Raw genomic sequence first — 23,555 nt, 5'->3', positions numbered from 1 at the left:
AGATGAGGGTTGTCACATTCACCTACCTTCCTCCACTCGTCCTCCAACTCAAACACCAGCGATACCGCCTTATGGCGCACCATTTCTTGCTCTAATTTGGTTACGGCGAGCTCGGCGGCAGCACGTTCTGCCAAGTAGCTCTACACCACCGCTAATACCTCCATGTTTTTAGCCTTTTGCACATACTCCAGGCCCTTTGCACATGCACTGTGTGCGGCTTTCCTCCAACTCGTCATCTCAACCCTTAGGTTTTGCAATTGCGATCTCATTCCTTCCAGCTGGGTCTTTAGCGGCTCTGCCTCCACCTTTCGCACGTGCTGCCTTATTCAGTAGGGTAGCTGCCAAGGTCGTTGCCTCCATTTGCGCTGAGCAGAACCCTCTTAGGAGGTCGGCCTCTGTAAATCGCGCCATCGACCGCACGGCCGCATCCTCCACTACCCCCACGAGACGGTTGGCGGTGACCTTGGCTTCCTCCCCTTCTTCTGCCGATTGACTGGCCATCACGCGCATGTGGTATATGGCGGTCTTCAACGCAGCACCCATCTCTAATTTGCTCACCCCTCTTTTCCCTTCCCCAGAACTTGGGAACATTTTTGCCACATAAACCATCTTGAGTGATTGCGGTCCTAATCTCTTGCCTACTGCCACTTGCTTTGGTTCCATTGCGCTCATCATCACTTGGACATTTGGCCTCATGGCTTCTTCCCCCCCACCCTCGTCTCACCCACTTCTACTTCTGGGGTTTCCTTTATCCTCACCTCTTTCGTTTTCTTCAAAATAGGACCCCTCTCACTCTCCTCTGCAGCCGCCCTCTTTTTCTTCTTCTTCTTCTTCAACACCGCATCCATCTCCTGTTTGCCCCTCTCTTTCAGCGAATCCACTGGAGGCGGCAATGGTGCAAAATCAGTTAGATCTTTATCTCCTAAAGGCTTGGAACGTGATCAGACTCACTCCCTTATGACCAGTTTAGGCGCAGGGCCTAACTGCGATTCCTTATACTTGTCAACCCTGGCTAATGTCTTCCGCTCTTCTGCTTCTTATACCTTTCTCCTCACCTCCAACTCCTTCAATGCAGGATCTTCCTCGGTCGGCTGCGGCCCCAGACTCAAGGCGAACAAGGTCGAAGGCCGGATCAAGTTATCCTACTTCACTCCCTCCTTCTCCCTCCACTCTTTCACCCGTTTCACCCTATTCTCGGCCTCTACCTCCAGCCTCGGCTCCACCGACTTCGTGGGCACTTTTCATGTTGTGCGCGCCCCCCTCTCACCATTTACTGATACATAGAACCACCTCGGTCTCCACCCCTTCACCGATGATGGTAAGCCTGCCACTAATCTTCTGTCCGCCACCGCCTGCAAGGTCACCCATGTTTCTTATTGACCGGAGGCCTTGTAGCAAGAAAAGAATTCCTCCACTGTCATCACTGCTCCCCCGGTCGCCTGTGGCCATGCGATCGCGCAGGCTAGTAGTATTTTCTATGCGTTGGGCATCAGTTACCTTAGCGCCACCTCCAATCGGTTCAGTATGTCCACCACTATTTGTGAAAGCAGCAGCCTCAGATCCCCCCACAATGCCTCCTCGTACAGCGTAAATTCCATCAGACGTGCATCTGACGCCCTCTCCTTAGACGTGGGCAACTTCAGCTCTATCTTTGCTGGAATCTGGTACTTCCTATGTATCTCCTCCAACTCCTCTGCCGTAAATGTCGACTTGTTGGCCTTGGTGTACCAGTGGTCAGGTTCCACTTGGCTAATCGGCCTTGCAGCCACGATCAAGGTAGACAGACGAGGTCGCGCCGCTTGCTCCGCCCCTCTCTCATTCCGCCTCTCTATCCTATATTGCTCCGCCAACTCCACCGTATCGTCTTCACCCAATGCCTCTAGCCTCATAGCTGGCGCTTCATCTCGAGCCATCTCTTCTACGTTTCTATGTATTGTTTCGGCCGCCAGTGTGAGGAAGTTCGTAAAGTGTTGGAGGGGCGTGTCACACGAAACAAATGAGCTTAACTTTGGGATGTGTCGGTTTCTCGCAAAAATGTATGTAAAACGAATAACTCCAAATGCCCACGGTTTGCCTATATTCCAAGGGTCAAGATTAAATTTTGCCAGTTTGAAAATTTCGAAAGTTTCCACCCTCGCCTTTTTCCACGTTCTGTCCTAGTCCTAACCCTTCGCTTTCTGTTAACGCATCACCTCCCTCATCATTGGATCACGCCACGTATACCACCATGATTTACTACCCTTTTCCCCTTTCCTGTTTATTCCATTTCACATCATCACGTGCCCACCGCTCATCGAGCCCTACGCACCGCCACCACCTCTTGCCCAGCCCCCCTTCAGCTGTCGACCCTCTTCTCGGTTAGTCTACTCGCTCGCTCTTCCCTTTCGTGGTCGGCCCTCTTCTCGGTCGATCTTTTCGCTTAGTCTCTCCTTTTGCGGTCGGCCCTCCTCTCAGTCGGTCTTTCTCGCTTGGTCTCCCTTTTCGTGGTTGGCCCTCCTCTCGGTCGGTCTTCTCGCTCAGTCTCCCCTTTCGCGGTCGGCCTCTCTCGGTCGGTCCTCTCACGTGGCCCCACATACTCCCCGTCTTTCTTTTTATTCCTTTCATTGGACTGAAGCTGCACTTGGGAATGGGAGACTACTGACATCGATGGGCCCACAGAAGCTTTTGGCTCACCGCTTAGAGCCTAATTCATGGTTCAAGCACTAAAACCCAACACCTTTGAAAACCCAATGTTGCACCAGGAACTAATGGCATCTAAACACTTGTCAAGAGGAGAACTAGCCATGTAAGCAGACAAAGATTCTATAGAGTTATTGCACCACACATCAGCCATTAATGAGACTCCTACAACATTAAATACAACAACCCCTTCACGTCGGAACGGGTAGCCTCACTATGAACAAGGCAAACTAAAGCATAGACTTTCAGCCAACATGACAGGTCGGAGTGGACAAGGAAATGATTAACAAAGGATATAAGGAGGCTTCCAAGACACACAAAAGGTTGAGTTTTCTACTCTTATTCTCTCTCTACACATCATCTATCCCTCTCTCTTCTAATTTAGTCGTCGGAGGGTCCGCTGGGGGGACTCCCGTTCCTCGTTGGACACTTTTGCAGGTACTCTAGTGAGCTTAGTGACTGGGGAACTGTGTAGGAAGCGTGGGTCAGTCCGACTCGCCCTTCGAGGATCAGCAACATCATCAATTATAATAAATAAAATTTGATTCAAATTGAAGATCATAATTTATTAATTGGAAATTATGGATAGGGATGACAAATTTTTTCCGCCCTACCCTCACATCTCCCACCTCACCCTGCTTTGATAAGAAAGTGAGATGAGGATGGATTTTTCTTTCCATGCTCCATTCTAACCTGCCTTGTTCTTGTTCCAAGCTCGATGAGGAAATAAGACAGGGATGAGTCATTCAATTCTTTTAATATAATTAAATTAAAATATCAAACTATTAGACTTAACATTTTTTTTATTCCTTTATTTTTTATTTTACATCTTTTAACTTTTATTAATTATTTTAAATTTTCATTAGTATTCTCATTTGTTAAGTTTCAACATTTAACCTATCCGATTTGTCTTGCACTGATATGATATGTCAGAGCCGGGACTAAACCTGTCCCGTAGGAATGTAATCGGTTTGAGACGATCGGTGTTTAGGTGAAATTTTACATTGAAGCGATAATGTTGGTTCTATTATATTGAGAACCGATACAGATCAAATTTTTTACTAAACCGCATCAATTCAAACAGTTTGACTTGGTGCAGTTTTCAGTTTATGACCTTTCAAATTTGAGTTACTTTTTAAATTTGTAGTATAATAAATAATTTATATAAAAATATTGAATTAGTCATTTGTACATTACTTCAATATTAAATCCAACCCATTCACAAAAATACAAACAAAAGAATTAATAAATGCTAATACTATGAAAAGAAATGATTACTTAAGTTATAAAAGAAAAGAAAAGAAATGATTGTGATTTCTCTCCTTTTTGTTTGGATAAGGAAGCAATAAAAGAAAAGAAATGATTGTGATTTCTCTCATTCTTATTTGATTAGGTTTCATTAAGAGAAGAGAAGAGAAAAGAAAAGAAAAGAAATTATTTTATGTTATATTATCAAAATAACCTTTTTATATTTTCAATCATTTTATTTCTTTTATTTTTAGAGGGACAAAATTGGTATTATGAAAATAAGGGTTTCTTTTCTCTCCCAATCTCTCCACTTTTGGGAAGATTGAAAATGAAACTTATAAGAGAAATGAGTTTCTCTCTATTTCTCTCAATTTCTTCCCATTTCTCTTCACTTAGGTTATCCAAACAAGTAAGAGAAATACATATCTCTCAATTTCTTTTATTTTCTCTCCAAATAACTCAATCCAAACATAGTGTAAGTGTTTAAGTTTTTACTGAAGTAGAATTAGAAACAAAATATAATCTAAAAACTAAAGTCTTAATACCAAAGCAAAACCAAAATTTAAAATCATCATCCCAAAAGATTAAATCATAAGTCTATCAAGTAGAGTTAAAACAAAAAATTAAAAACGACATAAACATTTGATATAGCTATACAGATATAATAGTAGCAAAACTTGATTCAAACACATATAAATGGCAAACTAACAACTTATCACATTGCCAATACTTATTATCAAACCTGAAATATTTAAGAAAAAATAAATACTTAAGTGAATCAACTGAACTTTATACTAAATCAACTTCATTATATATTTAGGGGTTATTTGATATGATCTAAATAAGTATACTTTTTGACTTTTTATGAAATATGGGTTGGGTTTAGATTGGGTTTGAAGTGATGTGTTAGAGATGTGATGTGACTTAAATAAGATTATGTGACTTAAATAGGATTGTAACTTTTTGACTTTTTTCAAACATGCCAAACCAGCCCTTAATATATATTATGTTTAATATGCGAAACTTTCAAACAATTTTGGTTTAATTCGGTGTACGAGGTACTTAAACCAGCACCGAATCAAAAATTTTAAAAAGTTAATTTTAAAAATCACACAAACAAATTCATATTAAAAATTTGACAAAATATAATTAATTTGGTTCGATTCAATCAATTTGATAGACTCTTTTTAATTTTTCTTACAGTGCTGCTGCATGCACCAATTAATGTACTAACTAGTTTACTAACAGTAGTTATGATATTATTATTAATTGCACTCATTAATTACATTATAAATATCAAAAAAATTTTAAATTATACCACATCATCAATTGATGCACTATCATTCCTAATCACAGAATTAAGGAGGTAACGTGCATGGTCACGTGCACAGACGAAAGGTAGAAATATTTTTGATTCCAATCATGTCCTAGCTGTAAAACCAGAGGGAGAGAGAGAGAGAGAAAAGAGGGGAGAGAGAGAGAGAGAGATGGGAGTGGATGAGAGAGGTGGAGTAATGGCGACAGACTTCTTCTGGGCATACACGGACGAGCCTCACGCTTCTCGTAGAAGACAGATCCTCTCTCAGTACCCTCAAATCAAAGACCTCTTTGGTCCCGATCCTTGGGCATTTCTCAAGGTATACATATATATATATATATATATATTCAAATACTTATATTTTGTGTATTTTTCCTTTAAATTGCTCTATTTCTTATCCGGGTTTAATTAGATCTGTTGCAAATCTACTGTTTTTCAGTTCTTCTTCAGCGATTGTGAATAGATTTGTATGTATTAATGTGCATTAGAATTAGTGACGACAATGGATAACCTAGCTGTGGGTGTCCATGAGACTCAATCCAAATACATAGTTTTTTTTTTTTATCCATTGGGCAGGGCAAGTGAATTCACAACCAAAATTAAATATACATTCAATCTTATTTATTTATTTATTTATTCAGGTTCACAACCAACTTTTTAAAAAAAAAAAAAAAATCCACAATCAAAACTAAATATACATCAAATATTTTTTTATTATTATTTTTAAGGTTCACAACCATTTTTTTTTTAATTTTTAAGATTCACAACCAAAGCTAAGTATCCATTCAATCTTTTTTCTTTTGATTTTTTTAATTTTTTTTTTTTTTAAGGTTCACAACCTTTTTTATTTTATTTATTTATTTTTTTTATAAGGATTCACAACCAAAGCTAAATATACATTCAATCTTATTTTATTTTATTTGGCTCAACAATAAAATCAAATACACATTAATTAACATTGTCACATTATTCTTGTCAAATTTTAGACATATCTAGAATTTTTTAAATTTATTTAAAAAAATTAAGGACACTGTCTAGTGCAGGTTTCGATTTGCTTTTCTATGTTATTTTATTTTGTTATGTATTGTAATTTTCAGAATGATTTGCTTGTTCTGAAATTTCAATTAACGAGTATGAATCTATTTGTTTTATGTTATCACACAATTTATACAACATATATATATATATATATATATATATGTATGTATATATATGAATGTATTTGAAAATAAGAAAATTGTAAAGAATCGAAACAAGCATGAGTCGTGATTGGTTATAAAGCATGGGTACAAAGATTTATTTGCTGAAAAAACAAAAAGGGAATACAAAGTCTTACTAAATAATTTTTTTAAAAATAAAAGAATTTTTCTTAGTTATGAACAGATTTAACTGAAATCAGCTTGTTTCCCAATGTTATGCTTCATTTATTTAGATAGAAAATATTTTTTAATGAAAAATATTTTTTATAAAAAAAATTAAAAATATATTTTTTTTATATTTGGTGGTGGTGGTGATGGAACGAAGGTGAAAGTAGAGATTGTGACATAGTGGTGGGGTGATGGCGGCAGTGATGATGGTAGTGGCTATGGTGATGGTAGTGTGATAGTGAAGGTGAGAATAGTGGTGATGGTGTTGTGAAATTAGTAAAAATTTAATTGAAAAAACATTTATTGTTTTTTAAAAGTAACAAACAACAAAATTCGTGGGGGACTAAAGGAAGAAGATGGAGGATGGATTGGGTGTGGTAAGGCATAGATATCTTAAAATGAGTGGTTCAGATTTGTTAAAAGGCATAATTAGATTTTGAATAAATTAAAATGAATGGTTCAAATTTGCTAAGAGAAAGATGGTTTAATGTCTAAAATGTCCGTGGCTAAGAGATCAACAAACAATTCCTAGTTTATGCCCTGATGCAATTTAATATGGGTCTTATAACACTTTCTTCAGACAGGTTCTTTTACATTTTATTTCTTCAAACAGGCTCTTATAACATTGTAAACAGGTTCTTATAACATGTAGGGGAGAGAGTGAGAATGAGAGTGAGAGAGAGAGAGATGGTTGTAATTTTTTTTTAATCTTCCACGTTCTTCCACATTTTTTTTTTCAATTACTAAAACTTATTTGATTGTCTCAAAATTATATATTTGACTATTATAAAACAAACTTTTTAATTAATTAATTAATGTGTATTTAATTTTGTTGTTGAACCAAATAAAATAAAATAAGATTGAATGTATATTTAGCTTTTGTTGTGAACCTTAAAAAAAAATAAAAATAAAATAAAATAAAAAAATAAGTTGTTAACATTAAATATATTAAAAAGAAAGAAAAAAGATTGAAGGTATATTTAGCTAAAACCTTAAAAAAAAAAAAAAAAAAAAAGAAGAAAAAAAGAAAAGTTGTTAATATTAAATATATTAAAAAAGAAAGAAAAAAGATTAAAGGTATATTTAGCTTTTGTTGTGAACCTTAAAAAAAAAAAGTTGTTAACATTAAATATATTAAAAAAGAAAGAAAAAAGATTAAACGTATATTTAGTTTTTGTTGTGAACTTAAAAAAAAAAAAAAAAAAAAAGTGGTTGTTAACATTAAATATAAAAAATAAAAATAAAATAAAAATGGGGATTAAAGTGGGTTGGAGAAAATCCAAACCCATTAAGAAATGGGAAGGGTGGTACCCATGGGGAATGGAGAATGGGGAAAATTTATTATAGGGGAATGGGGATGGGGATGGGGAATTAATATTCACCCCATTAACCCCATTGCCATCCCTAATTAGAATTGTATTACTATGTTTGGATATCATGGGTGTGTATCATGTCAATTATGTTTCTGGAAATTCATTCCCTTTTCACAACATTGTTTAATATTGAAGTTTCCAAAAAAGGATTTTGCTTTATTTGGTGGGTTTTATGAATTTTTTTTCTTCTTGATTTTAGTAAATCCAAGTTGGAAACTTAAATATAGCCTATAGGGCAAATTACAGTCCCTATTGTTTTGGACCCGTGTCACTTTGATTTGACTTTTTAATTGTAACACATTTGACACTGAATTTTAAATATTGTTTCAAATAAGGACAATTGAATATAATTTGATAAAATATAAACTAATTTGATAAAAATAAATGTCAAAAAAATATTTTTAAATTTTTTAAAATTATTTCTACCACCAAAGATAAAATTATGTAAAATTGATAATTTTTTTATACATTTATTTATTTATTTATTTTTACCAAATTAATTTTTATTATGTGTTTAGATAATGATTATGTAATGGGTGATTATTAAGTTTTTAATGTGTAATTAATATATTTAATATATAAAATGTTTTTAGTTTTGGATTTTTTAATTTAATGGATTGGTTTAATAATGATATTAAAGTTGTCGCCGTATTTGACTTTTGAAAAAATAGAAACTAATTTAATGAAAATAAAAACAATCACCCATTACATGATCATCATCCAAACACATAATAAAAATTAATTTAGTAAATAAATAAATGTGTAAAAGATTTATCAATTAATTTTATCTTTGGTAGGTAGAAATAATTTTTAAAAATTCAAAAATATTTTTTTGACATTTATTTTTGTCAAATTAGTTTATATTTTATCAAATTGACGACTTTGCCTTTGAAATTGAGCAATGGTATTTTCAATTGTCCTCATTTGGAATAAGATTTAAAATTTAGGGTCAAATGTGTTACAATTGAAAAGTCAGGGATCAAAATGACACGAGTCCCAAACTATAGAAATTGTTAGTGTAATTCGCCTTTAACTATATGGCTCCTTTTCTTTTGTAATCTTCTGTAAAGTTATGTTCTAATTTCAAACAATTAATTTCTATATTCAACTTTACTACCCAAAAAAAAAAAAGAAGAAAGTTGCAAGATGCATACATTGAGCTAATTTAGGTATGTGGTTTGTTCATGATCTTAGGCCTCGTTTAATTGTCCGGATTGGATATAATCATATAAAGGTTTTAGGAGGATATGTAATACATAAAGATAAAGATGGAATATACTATGTTGTAGGATATAAGATGAATTATTTATACTATGAGGTCACTTATATTATGTTTGGTTAAGATAGGATATAGGATAGGATAAGAAGAGAGTGATTATTTGTTACCTCTGGATGAAGGATGAGTTATTTTCGACGGTGGGGATATATAATACCATGGGGGGTGGTATTGCAGATCCCTTTTTACATCATATACTATTTGGACTTCTTATGTTTGGAGCAACCAAACATGAGATATAGAGAGACAAAAAAATATGTGGGACCCACCTCATATTATATGCAGTCCCACACCTATATCCCGCCTTTATATTCAGTAAACAAACAGGACCTTAGATGTGGCTTTCAACTCAACTTTCCATCCCTGGATATGCACAATTTAGTCCACATTGGATGGGGGTCTGGCTGGATATATTTGATATGGATATAATTTTTGGCATTATTTGTACAAAGTGACTATGGTTCGAATCCATAACCTCAAGAGTTATAAGCCTAATTTTAAAGAAACCGTGGGCAAGAGTGGAGAGAGAGGGTCATGTGTGGGGGATAGTAGTTATTGGTTTGGTGATTTTATTTTTTGGTCCTTATAGTAACTGCTAGGAAACATAAAAATTTGGGCAAATATTAGGGGTTTTTGAGAATCATAATTGCGTGACAAATTATTCATACCAGGTGAGTTGTGTGCTTTATATGATAGTATAGATAGAACTACAATTTTTAGAGAATAAATATTATGCTTGTGGTATGCTTGGACTTTGGATAAGAGAAACCAATCAGCCATCAGCGTGTGATGTAACTAGGACCTCATGAGATTTTTGTCAAACAAATGTTCTGATTTATTTTATTTTATTTTTATTTTTATTAGTATTATTATTATTATTTTTCATGCCTTCAGAATCGCGATAGAGATGGTAAAAGAATAAAGAGAAACAGAATATTGAAGTAGATGGAGAATGTGGAGAGAAGATAGGCAGGGAGATCAATGAAGAGAGTAAAACCAAGATAAGAAGATGAGTGGGAGCGAGAAAAGAACTATAACAAAGAAGAGAGAGAGGTGAGGAAGAAGCTCTTCCAATTATTTTCTCACTTTATTTGTCTGCTAGGGATACTTCCCTTTTAAACAAATAAGGCTCATTTGTAGGCTTTATAAAACCCTTAAAAGGTATGACAAAACTGCCTAAACACATCCTTCTACTCCACATGGTAACAAGTAAAGCATTGAATCTTACTCGTAAGTGTTAAAACTTACTGGAATTCTGCAATTCTTCAACACAAAAAGATCTCTGTGTCGTCGTAATTTCCATTTTGGTTCCAGAATGGTGTGTTAATCATAATTGTGTTTTGGAATTTACTACCAAAAGGTGCTGAACCTGCAGGAGGTGATTGATTTTACCAAAATAATTTAGACAGCAAAGCAAAGATTAAAAAGTAGTTTATTCTTTTTCCAACTGTTGTAAAAGTAAAAGCCAACTGGTCTATATGAAAAACCACACAGCTAGACTTCAATTGGAATTCATCTCTATAGATTTTTTCTATTGAAGTGTTGCTATTGGTGTTTAATTGTTTGTAAACTCAAAATCATGGAAATCATCTCTAGTCTTTGCTTGGAATCCTCATCATATTTAGTTGTTTGTGCATAATTCGCGCCATCTATTTGTGCTCCATAATGTTTAAATGATAAATATAGGTATAAAAATGTTCCACCAATTCTATACATGAAATTTAACAGTCATCTTGATTCTTGATTCTAGTGGGTATTATTTTTTATTGATATCCTCAAAATTGTGGTATTGCAGATTACTGTGGCAGTTTTGCTTCAGCTATGGACTGCTACTTTCCTCCACAATGCTGGTTGGTTGAAGATATTGACAATAGCCTATTTTTTTGGCTCTTTTCTCAACCATAACCTCTTCTTAGCCATTCACGAGCTCAGTCACAATCTAGCCTTCTCTACTCCAGTGTATAACCGCTGGCTTGGCATTTTCGCTAATCTCCCCGTTGGTGTGCCCATGTCTGTCACCTTCCAAAAGTACCACCTTGAGCACCATCGCTTCCAAGGAGTGGATGGCGTTGACATGGACATTCCAACCCTCACTGAAGCTCATCTTGTGACAAATGTCGTCACGAAATCCATATGGGTCATCCTCCAACTTTTCTTCTATGCTCTCCGACCTCTGTTTATCAAACCTAAACCCCCTGGTATGTGGGAGTTTGTTAATTTGATTGTCCAAGTGACCCTTGATGCAACCATCGTTTATTTTTGGGGTTGGAAATCTTTTGCATATTTGATCCTTTCCACGTTTGTTGGGGGTGGTATGCACCCAATGGCTGGTCATTTCATCTCAGAACACTATGTATTCAACAAGGACCAAGAGACGTATTCTTACTATGGCCCGTTGAATCTTATGACGTGGAGCGTAGGTTACCACAATGAGCACCATGATTTCCCTAGGATTGCGGGGTGCAAGCTTCACAAGGTGAAGGAGATTGCACCGGAGTATTATGAAGCTTTTGACTCATATAAATCTTGGAGCCAAGTCATTTACATGTATGTCATGGATCGGACTGTTGGGCCCTTCAGCAGGAAGAAAAGAAAGCTATCAATAAAGACTGCTAAGAAGTCTGAATAGGTACTCTTATTGTTAACCTTTTTTTTTTGTTCTTTAAACTCTTCGTCTTCCAAGAATCAGTGTAACATACTACTTTTTTGGTTTTTTAATTATATTGTTTGTATCATTTTGAAGGGAATGTTTTGAGGGGTTAATTTCATTTTTTAACCATTCTTCTCTACATTTTTTCTTTCAAATCTATTATTGGATGACCTAGAATGGTTATATAAGCATGTTTTATGTGGTTTATTGATGATCCCTCAGTCTTGGTAATATAAGAATGTTTTCTCTGTTCATATGTATGCCTGTATATTTTACCATAGGATGATAGTTTTAGAAAACAGTTGTACTCCATACAAAATGCTGTGTTTTGTTTTGAAGCCCTAAAATTTTCTTCTGGTAAACCAATTTTGGCATGCAAAAGTTGACTACCTAATATTGACTCAATTAGGAGATCCTTGGCATAGAACTTTTTTGCATGGAAAATTTTCCTAGAGTATGTCTGAAAATTTTGTGAGGGGGAATATTGTGTAGTGGAATGGTAAAAGGTCATGCTACTAACTACTAAGCTTGAAAACGTCGATGTCTGATGGCAGTCTCTTTTTGCAAATAATCTGTCAAATTCAGGTTTTGTACATTATTTCAACCTCCATATGTCTGGTGTACAACTGCGGCCGGTTCTAATTATTTCTGAATTCCCAGTTGTGTTACTATGGTGACTCAATTTAATGAGTTAAGAAGTGACAAGAGTTTGTGTTCTTTTCCCAGATGAGACCAAAAACTTAGGTGCAGAAAAACTTACCACAGAAAACTGTACATAACGCTTGCATGAAATGGGGTCCACACAACTGTGTAGCCTAAGCGGTCCACACAACTGTGTATTTTGTGTACTTTCTAATTTAAAGCAGAGATCCATAAAATAAGTCCTTTACAAACAAATAATAACCAAGATTGTCCAAAGATACACTCTCATCAATACCTAGCTAAAGGAGAGGAGACCTACAACATTTAGTGCTTATACTATTTCCACTTCAAAGCTTCTAACATCAATTACACCATCATGTGCATCTCCACTCCATCTATAACTTTTTGGATGTTTACTTGGGAGATTTTCGATTGCTGGCATCAAATGGAAACTTCATTTGCTTGTGTTCTTCAGCCACATGTAATGGAAAACTAGGTGCAATTTGGTTCACTTGTTCATCTGAAAAAGAAAAAAAATTAGATATGCTCTGGCCATGAGTTACATGAATGGATACCAAATGTCAAAGCTAATAATTCTATAGACACAAAACCAAGCACAGAAACAATCACAAAAAATAATAGATGGTGGGGTTCGTCACTGGAGACTGTTCCACTCACTCACATTGCTACACTGTATTCTCTGTGGTTTATTTTGTGTATTTTTTTGTGATTGGTTTTGTTTCTGGAGAATTATTGATGACCTTGCTATGTGTTTATATATAACTTCTTGAGAAATGTAAATCGTTATACCTTCCAAGTCTCAGTCTTGGAGGGAAAAGGCAAGTCGGCAACAGTATAAGGAAGTGGCTGCACCGGCATAGGATGGTTCAGAAATGGAAGCCCAGGTACAGTACTGTAATCACCATCATCATTGTCATAGTTTCTTCTCTTATCTTTCTCATCAAGGGTTCTTAGAACAGTGGCCACTAGGATTGAACATCCCTGCAGATGAGAACACATTTGAAAGTTTGATCTCTTCTCCATCTCTTACTTAGGATTTAGGAACACATTGATTTGGTTTTGAAAATCTGTTTTTTGATTTTTTTTTTTTTTTTGGGTTGAAAAAATAGAAACTAGTTTGACCAAAATAAATACCAAAAGATATTTTTGCCCCAAAAAAAGAGAACACGTGAAAATGAGTTTTTTTTTTTCAAAAAAAAAATTTCGTTTTCTTTTTTCAAAAGATGGATTTGAAAATGAAACCAAATAGTGCAATCCTTTGAACTAGATAAAATGCCAATTAATTGAGGAATTTTTGGGTGCCAAGAGGTAGATGCCACGTGGTATTTTATTATATTGTGATTGGATTTGACAGTAGGATCCATTACATTTATATTGGGCGTTTGGGAGACAATATGGGACATGTGCATTTGTGATTGGTGAAAGGTACCACTTGACAGTGCCACGTGGTATCCTCTCAACATACAAAAGTTTCTCCAATTAATTTGATGTGCAGACATGAACATGGACGAGCGTTTGTACTTTCTTAGGCCTCACAGGTTTAAACAAAGGAACCGTCTGTCCATATATAAAGTAAGACGACTTGTATCTATAGCTTCATGCACTGAGACTTCCCTTAAAAATCCGAACTCGCAAGTAAATAATAAACTGAAAGTTCAGAAAATCCCAACAATTGAATCACTTTCATTTAAGGCTATGTTTGGATTATGGATTTGAAAAGAAAAAGAAAAAAGACGAGTGAAATGTAATTATATTTCATTCATATTCCGCTCACTTTTTCTCTTTTTCTTTTTAAATTTATAATTCAAATATAGTCTACATGATATCTCATGAGTTTGATTTTTGTAACAGTGTCACACAATCTAATGAAATTAAGAGAGAGAATACCTGAGCTAAGACAGTGAGCAAGGCCATCCATTTGCAAGTGTCAAAATTAGACTTGACAAAGTCAATGAAATCATCAAACCTTCCTGTTGGATCTTCAGGCAAGTCCTGATTGTGTAAGAAATATAAATGCTGTTAGAAAGTTGAAGACATGAGAGAGAGAGAGAGAGAGAGAGAGAGAGTTTTGGGGAAGAGAACATCACATACCTTCTCCCAATCAGAGTTTAGGAATATGTCTGCCATGAATGCAGTCTCCACCAGGAGAAGCACAAATATCATAACCATGTACTTTGTTTCCCAAATTAAGGTTTAACATACTCAAAACACATCAACCAAAGGATACAAACATATCTTGAAAATTCATAGCTTATTCTATTGCATATGCTTAGGGTTAATTTGGATGGTAGGAATCTCATAGGATAATGGGAATGTGATTTGAGTGTTTTTTTTTGTTTTTAATGAATTCATCATTTTGAACAGATTGGAATGAAAAAATGATATAGTATCGCTTGCAATTCATGCTTAATCTGATGAACTTGACATGGCTGCAATCTATTTGCAATTTATTTTAACAATTTTTTTTTTTTTTTTTTTTTTTAAATTTCATGCTTAAGTATCTTTTCTAGTTTTCGGCTTATTTGTCTTTTCAACTCAAAAAACCACAGCTTAAAAAATATATTTCAAACCCCTTGGATTGAAGAAAAAAAAAAATACAAAAATTGAATACAAAAGAGGATACACAAGAAAGGCAACATGCATTTGCAGTATCTGCAGCAATGTGGCCAAGGCATGCTATAGCACACATGGCTATTCCAATCCCAAGAAATGCATGAATTGACCTGCAATTTTTTTTGCATACAACCCAAATGGATCACTGAATATCAAAACTTAACAAATGATTTCTAACAATTAAAGAAACGTATATAACACCACCAACCTTATTGTTAAACTATCAGTATTCCATGCGTTAGCAAGTATCTTACACCTCTAGCTCTAGGTCATCCTTTTTGTGATTCAAACTGCAAAGTCATCTCATCTCATACAAATGATACAAACCCCTTAGGTAGAACACTCTCGAAAATTTTACTTGTAACGGTGGGTGTCCAAAAACACTTATGTATATGACCGAACCTATTGTTAACTGATTTGGGATCATAACACATCCTACTGTCAATGAACATCTCAGAACATCTCATTTCCACTAGTGCACGATACTCCCGCTAAAAGACAAAACCACAACCTGTCTAATTCCATTCTATACAAATAAAACAAACTCCTTTTAGTTAAACTCATCCTTGAAAACCAACTTGTAAATGGAGGGTATCTAAGAAGCTTATATTCACATGACCAAGCCTATATCTACCTAATGTGGGATCGTAACACATCTTACTTACAGATTGACTTTCTTACTAAGATTTATCTAAAAAAATTACTTATTGTACAAAACTCCCGCTAAAGCAAAATCTGGTGAGGAAAAAATGTACAAAGTCATGTCCTTATTTCTGGAGACGCTGTTTATGTGACTTAAAACAATCACCACAAGGACGCTAACGACACAAGCTACTAGTTTACCATGGAATAAGAAGCAGATGTAAAACTTAAAAAAGAAAAAACAGTGGAATGAAAAAGAGGTAATACCATGGAAGAGAAAAGTGGTTGTAATGAAGAGAAGATGATGATGAGTCATCCAAGTCTCGTTGCCAAACCCTTACCATCCAAATACTGTATAAAATCATTGAAATCCCAACTATACCTAGGGTTGAGTTCACAAGTTTCAGCAACAATTGCAAGCAACTCTTCACAATTCTTGCCATTGTAGAGCAACTATTGTTTTGTTTACACTCTTCTTGCTCTCTCAGCTCTCACTCACTCAAGCAATACCATGATATAAATGAACTTTGTACATTACTCAAACGTGAAAAAGAGAGAAATTTTGTATATATATATATATATATATATATTTTGGGGTAAATAGATAAAACTTATAAGATTGACATATAGATCTTTTTTTAAGTAAGATTAAAATATAGGTAAAATATAAAAAAAAATCACTAAAACAGCTAAAAAGTCAGAATTATACCAAAAAATCTAAAATTTCATTTATTCTCTACTTTTTGTTGCACATTTTTTCGTAAAAAGTCAAAAAATATCCCAAACATACTAACTTTTTTCATCTCATATTTTAACCAAAAAGTTAAAAAGTTGCTAAAATAACATATTCCCAAACCAACCCAAAAATAACTGAAACTAATGCGGATGATATGAAGGCACATTAAAAATAAGATAAAATATATATTGCAGTGTGAAAGAGATTAGTTTTTCATCCATATGATTAATGAATTACTTATGAAAAGTGAGTTAAGTGTTATGTAAATTAAAATCTTAAGAGAGCTCAATGTAGTTATATTAAACTTGTAGAGCTCAATCTATTTTCTTTAAATCGCAAAAGAGGTTAGTGTGATTTACCCTTTTTAATATGTTAGATATCTTTAGTAGGAATCTGAATCATCTGTAATACATTACTTATAATGTATTTTGTAATACTTCAAAACGATGTGGTTTTGAAGGAGAGAAAAAGAGAAAAGGGACAAGTTTTGTTTTGTTTTTGTTTTTGTTTTTGTTTTTTTATAGATATTTCGTTTCAAAATGTTGTCATTTTAAAATACTACAAAATACACTACAAACAATGCACAACCGAGGATCCAAATTCAATAAGTAGTACGAAAATCACCAACCATATATATGTAAATTGTGGAGCCAATGTTTGGAATATCTAGAAGAGAATGATTGATTGGGCAAATGAGGTGAGAGGCGGGAAATTTCCGAGAAACTGTGGTATGTTGTCTGTTTTTGCTCATTATGGGTTTGGTACATTTTTGAAGTTTCTGTCCTGACAAATAATATGTGAACACCTCATCATGTTTGTCCTAAGGTTGCAACAAATCAGAAAGGCCAAGTAAAAGATGATGTTAACTTTACTTGGATTGGATCTTATGATATAAGAGAAGAATTGGAGCTCAACTCAATTTAGCTTGTGAAGAAGGTGTTCTTCCAATTATTTGGATTCGTCTACATAAATTCTTATGTTAGGTGTGTGAAGTCAATAAGCAATTTAGTTCCAATTATTTGTCCCTTAACCCTAAAGTGCTATGTTTACGTACGGACCTGAAATCCCATCAATATTCTAATCTGAATTAGAGGACACTGTTTGGACTCGTGAAATTTATCATGGTTTTTGTTTTGATAATTTGAGTTGTTCATTTTGTCAAGCACTTTATATCAATCACACAAAAAATTAAGTCGATCTAATAATCGTAATTTATTCAATTTGTTGCGTTCGTTATCAAAAAAACACACGACAACTCTATTTTTAAAAATAAACCATCATATTTTGGTTATAAACACGATAAATTGGATAGGTTACGATCATCGAATTGACCCACTTTTCTTTATGATTGATATATACGAAGAGTCTGACAAAATGAATGGTTCAAATAATTGAAATGAGAGCCGCAATGAATCTCACAAATTTAAACAGCGCCCTCCAGTTTGGATTAAGGTGTGGAGGGAATCCACATCCGCAAGAGGTTGAAGACGGCTAGAGAACCAATGCTATTGGTTGATTGCTCTAAAGAATGCACTAGATATAAATAAACTAGGAGAATTATTAAACGTGGGTTGCTGTGGTGTAGTGGTTATCACGTTAGTCTTACACACTAAAGGTCCCCAGTTCGATCCTGGGCAGCAACATTTTTTATCTTTTCTTTTTTTCACAAAATGTATTGTTTATTCGTTTTCAATAATTCTCCCAAGTGATTTCGGATTTAAAAATATAAGCATATGTTTAATGCACTTTTGATAAAAATGTGACAGTACATTCTAAAGTGGATGCATACACTTACTAATGTTGTATTTGATTGAGCAATTTGAGAAGAAATTTGAAAAATATTATCATATTTTTTAATCATCATTTCTGGTTTAAATTGTTTTTGCATCCTTATATATATTTTTGTTTCTTATTCCACCAATTTTTAGTTGATCAATTTTAAAAGATCCCAATTGGTGTGCCGAGCTCAATAATAATATGAGAGTTATTGTAAAGCGGACATCAGGATTTAAATTTTTTCATTAACTATTCACAAATCTATACTATATATTAAGCAAAATGGGGTTTTTAACCCCAAGACCTGTGAGAGTTTCAATATGTCAATCTTAATTTTCTAATTTTTTGTTTTTTTGTTTTTTTAAAAATTAACCTCAGTATTTATTAACTTCTCTCAACCCACAAGACTTTTTGACTTCTCTCATAATTACTGCAGTACCTTTTTCAAAACAAATCATTTGTATATTAAAAAAAAATTAAAACAAATATAAACATCTATATCTATATCTATATCTATCTATTTATTTATATCTATCTCTAACCCATAAGTTTTGTGGGAGTTCCAATATCTGAATCTTAATTTCTTGATTTTTTTGATTTTTTTTTTTACAAAAAAAAACTTAGCACTTATTAAATTCTTCCAAGACTTTTTAACTTTTCCAATGCACACGCTCTTTTTAACTTTTCACATACCTATTGCAAATAGTGAGTCTCATTTTTGTTTTCTCCTTCTTGACTTCTTACTTCTACACTTTCAACTTCAGTGACCACGTATGCAAACAGTAAGTCTTCTTTTTGTTTTCTCCTTCTTGATTTTTCTTTTGTTTACTGTTTTAATATTGTAGTTGATAGCGCATAAAAATATTTGTGATTTGTCTAGCGAATAAAAAATTATAATTTGATTTTTTAATAAGATTGAAGTTAGATAAGTATAAACTCTCACAAAGGGAAAAATGTGATTATAATTAGTTGAATGATTCTTTTTTTTTAATGTGATTGTAGTTAGTTTAATAGTTATTTTTTTTCATTTATTTATTTTATTATGGGAAAAATGTGATGTGATTGTAATTTGTTCAATGGCTCTTTTTTTTTAATATGATTGTTATAGTTAGTTCAATGGTTTTTTTTTTTTTAATGTTATTTAATCTTTTTATTTACTATTTTAATTTAATTTTAGATTTTTTAATATGATTGAAGTTAGATAAATATAAACCCTCACAAAGAGAAAAATGTGATTATAATTAGTTGAATGATTCTTTTTTTTTTAATGTGATTGTAGTTAGTTTAATAGTTCTTTTTTTTTCATTTATTTATTTTATTATGGGAAAAATGTGATGTGATTGTAGTTTGTTCAATGACTATTTTTTTTAATATGATTGTTGTAGTGAGTTCAATATATATTTTTTAATGTTATTTAATCTCTTTATTTACTATTTTAATTTTATTTTTAATATCATTGAAGTTAGATAAACATAAACACTCACAAAGAAAAAAATGTGATTGTAGTTAGTTCAATGATTTTTTTTTTTAATGTGATTGTAGTTAGTCAATGGTTCTTTTTTTATTTTTTTATTTTTTTTATTATGAAAAAAATGTGATGTGATTGTAGTTTGTTTAATGGTTCTTTTTTTTAATGTGATTTAATCTTTTATTTACTATTTTAATGATTTTTCTTTACAATCTATCTATCTATCTATATCTATATCTATACTTCTACACTATATATTAAGCAAAATGGGGTTTTTAACTCCCAAGGCCTGCGGGAGCTTCAATATCTCAATCTGAATTTTCTAATTTTTTTATTTAAAAAAAAAAAACTCAGTATTTATTGATTTGGTCAAAATCCCCTGATCAGAATTTATTAAATTTTTTCAATCTATATGTCTTTCCACATGTCTACATTTATTGATTTGGTCAAAATCCACTAATCAGCATTTAAAATCCCCTCATACAAATAATTATAGATACAATTCGTGTATAGTTACTGCAGTACCCTTTTCAACTTCTCCCATACACTATGGTTAGTGATAAGATTGTTAAATTATTTTTATAAAAAATCTTAAAAAACATAATTTATATATTAAAAAAAATCTAAAACAAATATAAATACCTATGATTATCCCGTGCATAGCACGGGTGATAGGCTAGTCTATACTATATATTAAGTAAAAAGGGGTTTTTAACCCCAAGCCTTGTGGGAGCTCCAATCTCCCAATCTAAATTTCCTGATTTTTTTATTTAAAATAAAAAAATAGCATTTATTAACTTCTCCCAACTCCCAAGTCTTACCCTCATAATAACACTTTAATGCATTAAGAACAAGGATAAAAAAAATTTCTTTGAAATCCAACACATATGAATTCCTTGAAAAGTCCCAACACATATGATTATTATCCATCATAATAACACTTTAATGCATTAAGAACAAGTATAAAAAAAATTTCTTTGAAATCCAACACATATGAATTCCTTGAAAAGTCCCAACACATATGATTATTATCCCTCATAATAACACTTTAATGCATTAAGAACAAGCATAAAAAAAATTTCTTGAAAAGTCCAACACATATGATTATTATTAAAATATTAAACTTTAATATAATATAATAAAAAAAGAAGACATTTAATTCCTTGAAAAGTCTAACACATATGATTATTATCAAAATATTAAACTTTAATATAATATAAAAAAGGGAAAAAAAGACATTTTAAAAAAAAAAGAAGACATTTAAAAATCGCAATTCACATACATAAATAATTGTAAATATATTAAGGAAAATGGGGTTTCTAAACCCCAAACCTTGTGGGAGCTTCAATATCTCAATCTTAATTTTTAAAATTTTTGATTTAAAAAAAAAAAAACCTCAGCATGTATTGATTTGGTCAAAATTCCCTGATCAACATTTATTAACTTTTTCCAATCCACATGCCTGCATTTATTGATTTGGTCAAAATCTCTGATTAGCATTTAAAATCCTTTCATGCAAATAATTATAGATATAGCTCGTGCATAGTTACTGCAGTAGCCTTTTTAATTTCTCCTGTACAATATGATTAGTGATGAGATTGTTAAATTATTTTTATAAAAAATCTTTAAAAACATAATTTACATATTAAAAAAATTAAAACAAATATAAATATCTATAATTATTCCGTACATAGCACGAGTGATAGGCTAGTATATATATATATATAAATGACTCTTTTTTAGAAGCCTATCAACACATTTTTAGAGGCTAGTAGTGCATAGTTGTCTCCACAAATACTTATATAATAATAATCCAAACTCATAACAGAAGCAAAATTTACTTGAAGTACAAAACAGACATCAGTTTTTTGTTTTTTTTTTTGTTGTTGTAAAAGTTTGACCTTTGCCGATCTCATTTGATGGGACTTAAGGCTTAGTTTGATTTGGTTTGGTTTGGTAAAAGTTGGACCTTTATCTATATACTTTTCCTATAAAAAAAATTAAAAAAACAGAAAAAAAAAACATCAATTGGTTTTTCCTTTAGCCATTGGTATGTTAATACTCTTAGATTTCAAAAGAAATGATATTTACATTCCCTCCCTTTTTTATCTTTTATTCCATTCTCAGTGCGCCATACAATGACACAGTGTATGTGGCAGTGTACCTGGCCGACAGTATTTGGTGCAGTGGGTTAGCAGGGCAAATTGTTTTGGGGATGAAAAATGAATGAGAGCATTAATTAGTGTCACCATCAATGATGTGGTAGTTAGTCTCATCCACTGTCACAGTGTTATTGTATCTGTTTTTTTTTTTTTTTAAAAAAAAAAGTGAATGTCACATCATTAGTGGTTACTTTAGAACACCACTTTTAATGATCTCTATCATTGCCCTTTGGAGATTCAAGTATTTTGGTGTTCAACGCTAGGGATTCACATTTTGTATTCATAAATATATTTATAATAATGTCATAAGAGTATATATCATTGAATGTGTAACTAATTAAAAATTGACACTTGTTAAATCACATCATTATGAATTGAATTGTGAGAGATTTATGAAGGTTTCAATAATTTTCGTTGGGTGTTATATAGTTAAGATCTATTTAACTATTTTTTCTTTCCTAGTATTTCTTTTGGGTAATTATATTTACACATCATCAAGTCTCTCAGCATACACCATTACTTTGTATACATACATAATAATTTTTAGATTATTAAAATATCTCAATTCAAACCATAATTTTTCCTTTTAATCCTAAGCTTATAAATTGGTACACACTACCACCAAAATGTTTAATTTTTTATGTATGAACATTTAATACATGATCAATCTTAATAATTTTTTTTCAAGTATAAATATTTGAACATTTTATAAATGTTCATCTCTAATTATCTAAATACATGACAAACAAACAAACCGTTTTCTATATGAAAGAGATAAAACACAAAAGTAAACTGACCTTTTTTATTGTTGTATTGTTTCAAATCAACAATCTGAGTATCATTCATGGTGTGCAAATTTTCAAAATCAATTGAATTCAATGTTTTTAAAACCCTAAATCTTCAAAGGTTTGGAAAATAACAGTGAAGATTATAATGACGAAGATGATGAGTGTAGTATTAGATTATAATGGTGAAGATATTGAGTGTAGCGTGTTATATTATAATTGTGAAGATGAACAGTGTTGAATGAGTGTTAGAAGAAAGATTTGTTTCAAAAAATATAATATATAGGTGATGGTTGTTAAGAGAGATTTGTGCTTTCATATGTAAATTACTTAAATGAGTACATATACACTAATATTGTTCTTAATAGTCGTTTTACTTGAACATTTTATTATCATATAAATTTAATAGTTAAATAATGTGTACCAAAAAGATTTATGATGTGTAAATAAAATTTCTAATTTCTCTTTGATTTTTGATTTATGTTTTTTTAAACTTAAAAAATTCATGAAGCCGAAGGATTAATTGTGTGAATGCAAACAGCAGCACTAAGGGAATTGTATGGACTCGCTAAATCTCTCCCATTACATTTCATTTTCTCATACTTTTAATTTAATATTTTTAATAAAATTTTTATTTTGCTTATAAAAAAAAATAACAAAACAATGACAGTCATGTTTTCATTTTATCCTTATTTTTCTGAAAAAAGAAGAAAAATTATTATTAAGTAGACACATGTGGTGTTTAAAGAAAAAGAACACCAGATAACTTCCCACAAGGATCATTATAAATCATCCAAAT

The 23,555-nt window shown here is 32.5% G+C and overlaps 2 protein-coding genes and 1 non-coding gene across 4 annotated transcripts; 2 read left to right on the top strand and 1 right to left on the bottom strand.

Moving 5' to 3' along the window:
• The first annotated feature begins 5,301 nt into the window (after nt 1-5,301).
• Nucleotides 5,302-12,050, top strand: LOC114287006 (sphingolipid delta(4)-desaturase DES1-like). Its single transcript, XM_028230245.2, has 2 exons — nt 5,302-5,564; nt 11,057-12,050. Exons 1-2 carry the CDS (start codon nt 5,415-5,417, stop codon nt 11,888-11,890), a joined length of 984 nt encoding a protein of 327 aa, XP_028086046.2. The 5' UTR covers nt 5,302-5,414; the 3' UTR covers nt 11,891-12,050.
• A 643-nt stretch (nt 12,051-12,693) lies between these two features.
• LOC114287007 (tetraspanin-19) lies at nt 12,694-16,456 on the bottom strand. Of its 2 annotated transcripts, none has more exons than XM_028230246.2 (6): nt 16,097-16,456; nt 15,198-15,297; nt 14,666-14,746; nt 14,462-14,566; nt 13,364-13,555; nt 12,694-13,073 (listed from the first exon to the last, which is right to left on the bottom strand). In XM_028230246.2, the coding sequence occupies exons 1-6, from the start codon at nt 16,270-16,272 to the stop codon at nt 13,062-13,064; spliced, it is 666 nt and encodes a 221-aa protein (XP_028086047.2). In that variant the 5' UTR covers nt 16,273-16,456; the 3' UTR covers nt 12,694-13,061. The 2 variants fall into 2 exon arrangements, with proteins under 2 accessions (XP_028086047.2, XP_028086050.2); XM_028230249.2 differs by having other exon boundaries at nt 15,396-16,373.
• A 1,679-nt stretch (nt 16,457-18,135) lies between these two features.
• On the top strand, nt 18,136-18,208 carry TRNAV-UAC (transfer RNA valine (anticodon UAC)). Its single transcript has one exon. It is a non-coding gene; the product is annotated as a tRNA-Val (tRNA).
• The last annotated feature ends 5,347 nt before the right edge of the window (nt 18,209-23,555 follow it).

Source organism: Camellia sinensis, chromosome 9 (assembly GCF_055761805.1).
Source record: "Camellia sinensis isolate YWXY chromosome 9, ASM5576180v1, whole genome shotgun sequence".
Taxonomy (NCBI): Eukaryota; Viridiplantae; Streptophyta; class Magnoliopsida; order Ericales; family Theaceae; genus Camellia; species Camellia sinensis.
The sequence above is the reverse complement of the archived record's forward strand: the minus strand, read 5'-3'. Positions and strand labels throughout refer to the sequence as shown.

Excerpts from the sequence above, each read along its gene's own strand:
- LOC114287007 (XM_028230246.2), bottom strand. The coding sequence starts at position 16,272 with ATGGCAAGAATTGTGAAGAGTTGCTTGCAATTGTTGCTGAAACTTGTG. Across the intron at positions 14,747-15,197 it reads ATGCATGTTGCCTTTCTTGT|TACATGGTTATGATATTTGT; the intron begins GTATCCTCTTTT and ends TGGGAAACAAAG. Across the intron at positions 13,556-14,461 it reads TGCTCACTGTCTTAGCTCAG|GGATGTTCAATCCTAGTGGC; the intron begins GTATTCTCTCTC and ends TCTCATCTGCAG.
- LOC114287006 (XM_028230245.2), top strand. The coding sequence starts at position 5,415 with ATGGGAGTGGATGAGAGAGGTGGAGTAATGGCGACAGACTTCTTCTGG. Across the intron at positions 5,565-11,056 it reads ATCCTTGGGCATTTCTCAAG|ATTACTGTGGCAGTTTTGCT; the intron begins GTATACATATAT and ends GTGGTATTGCAG.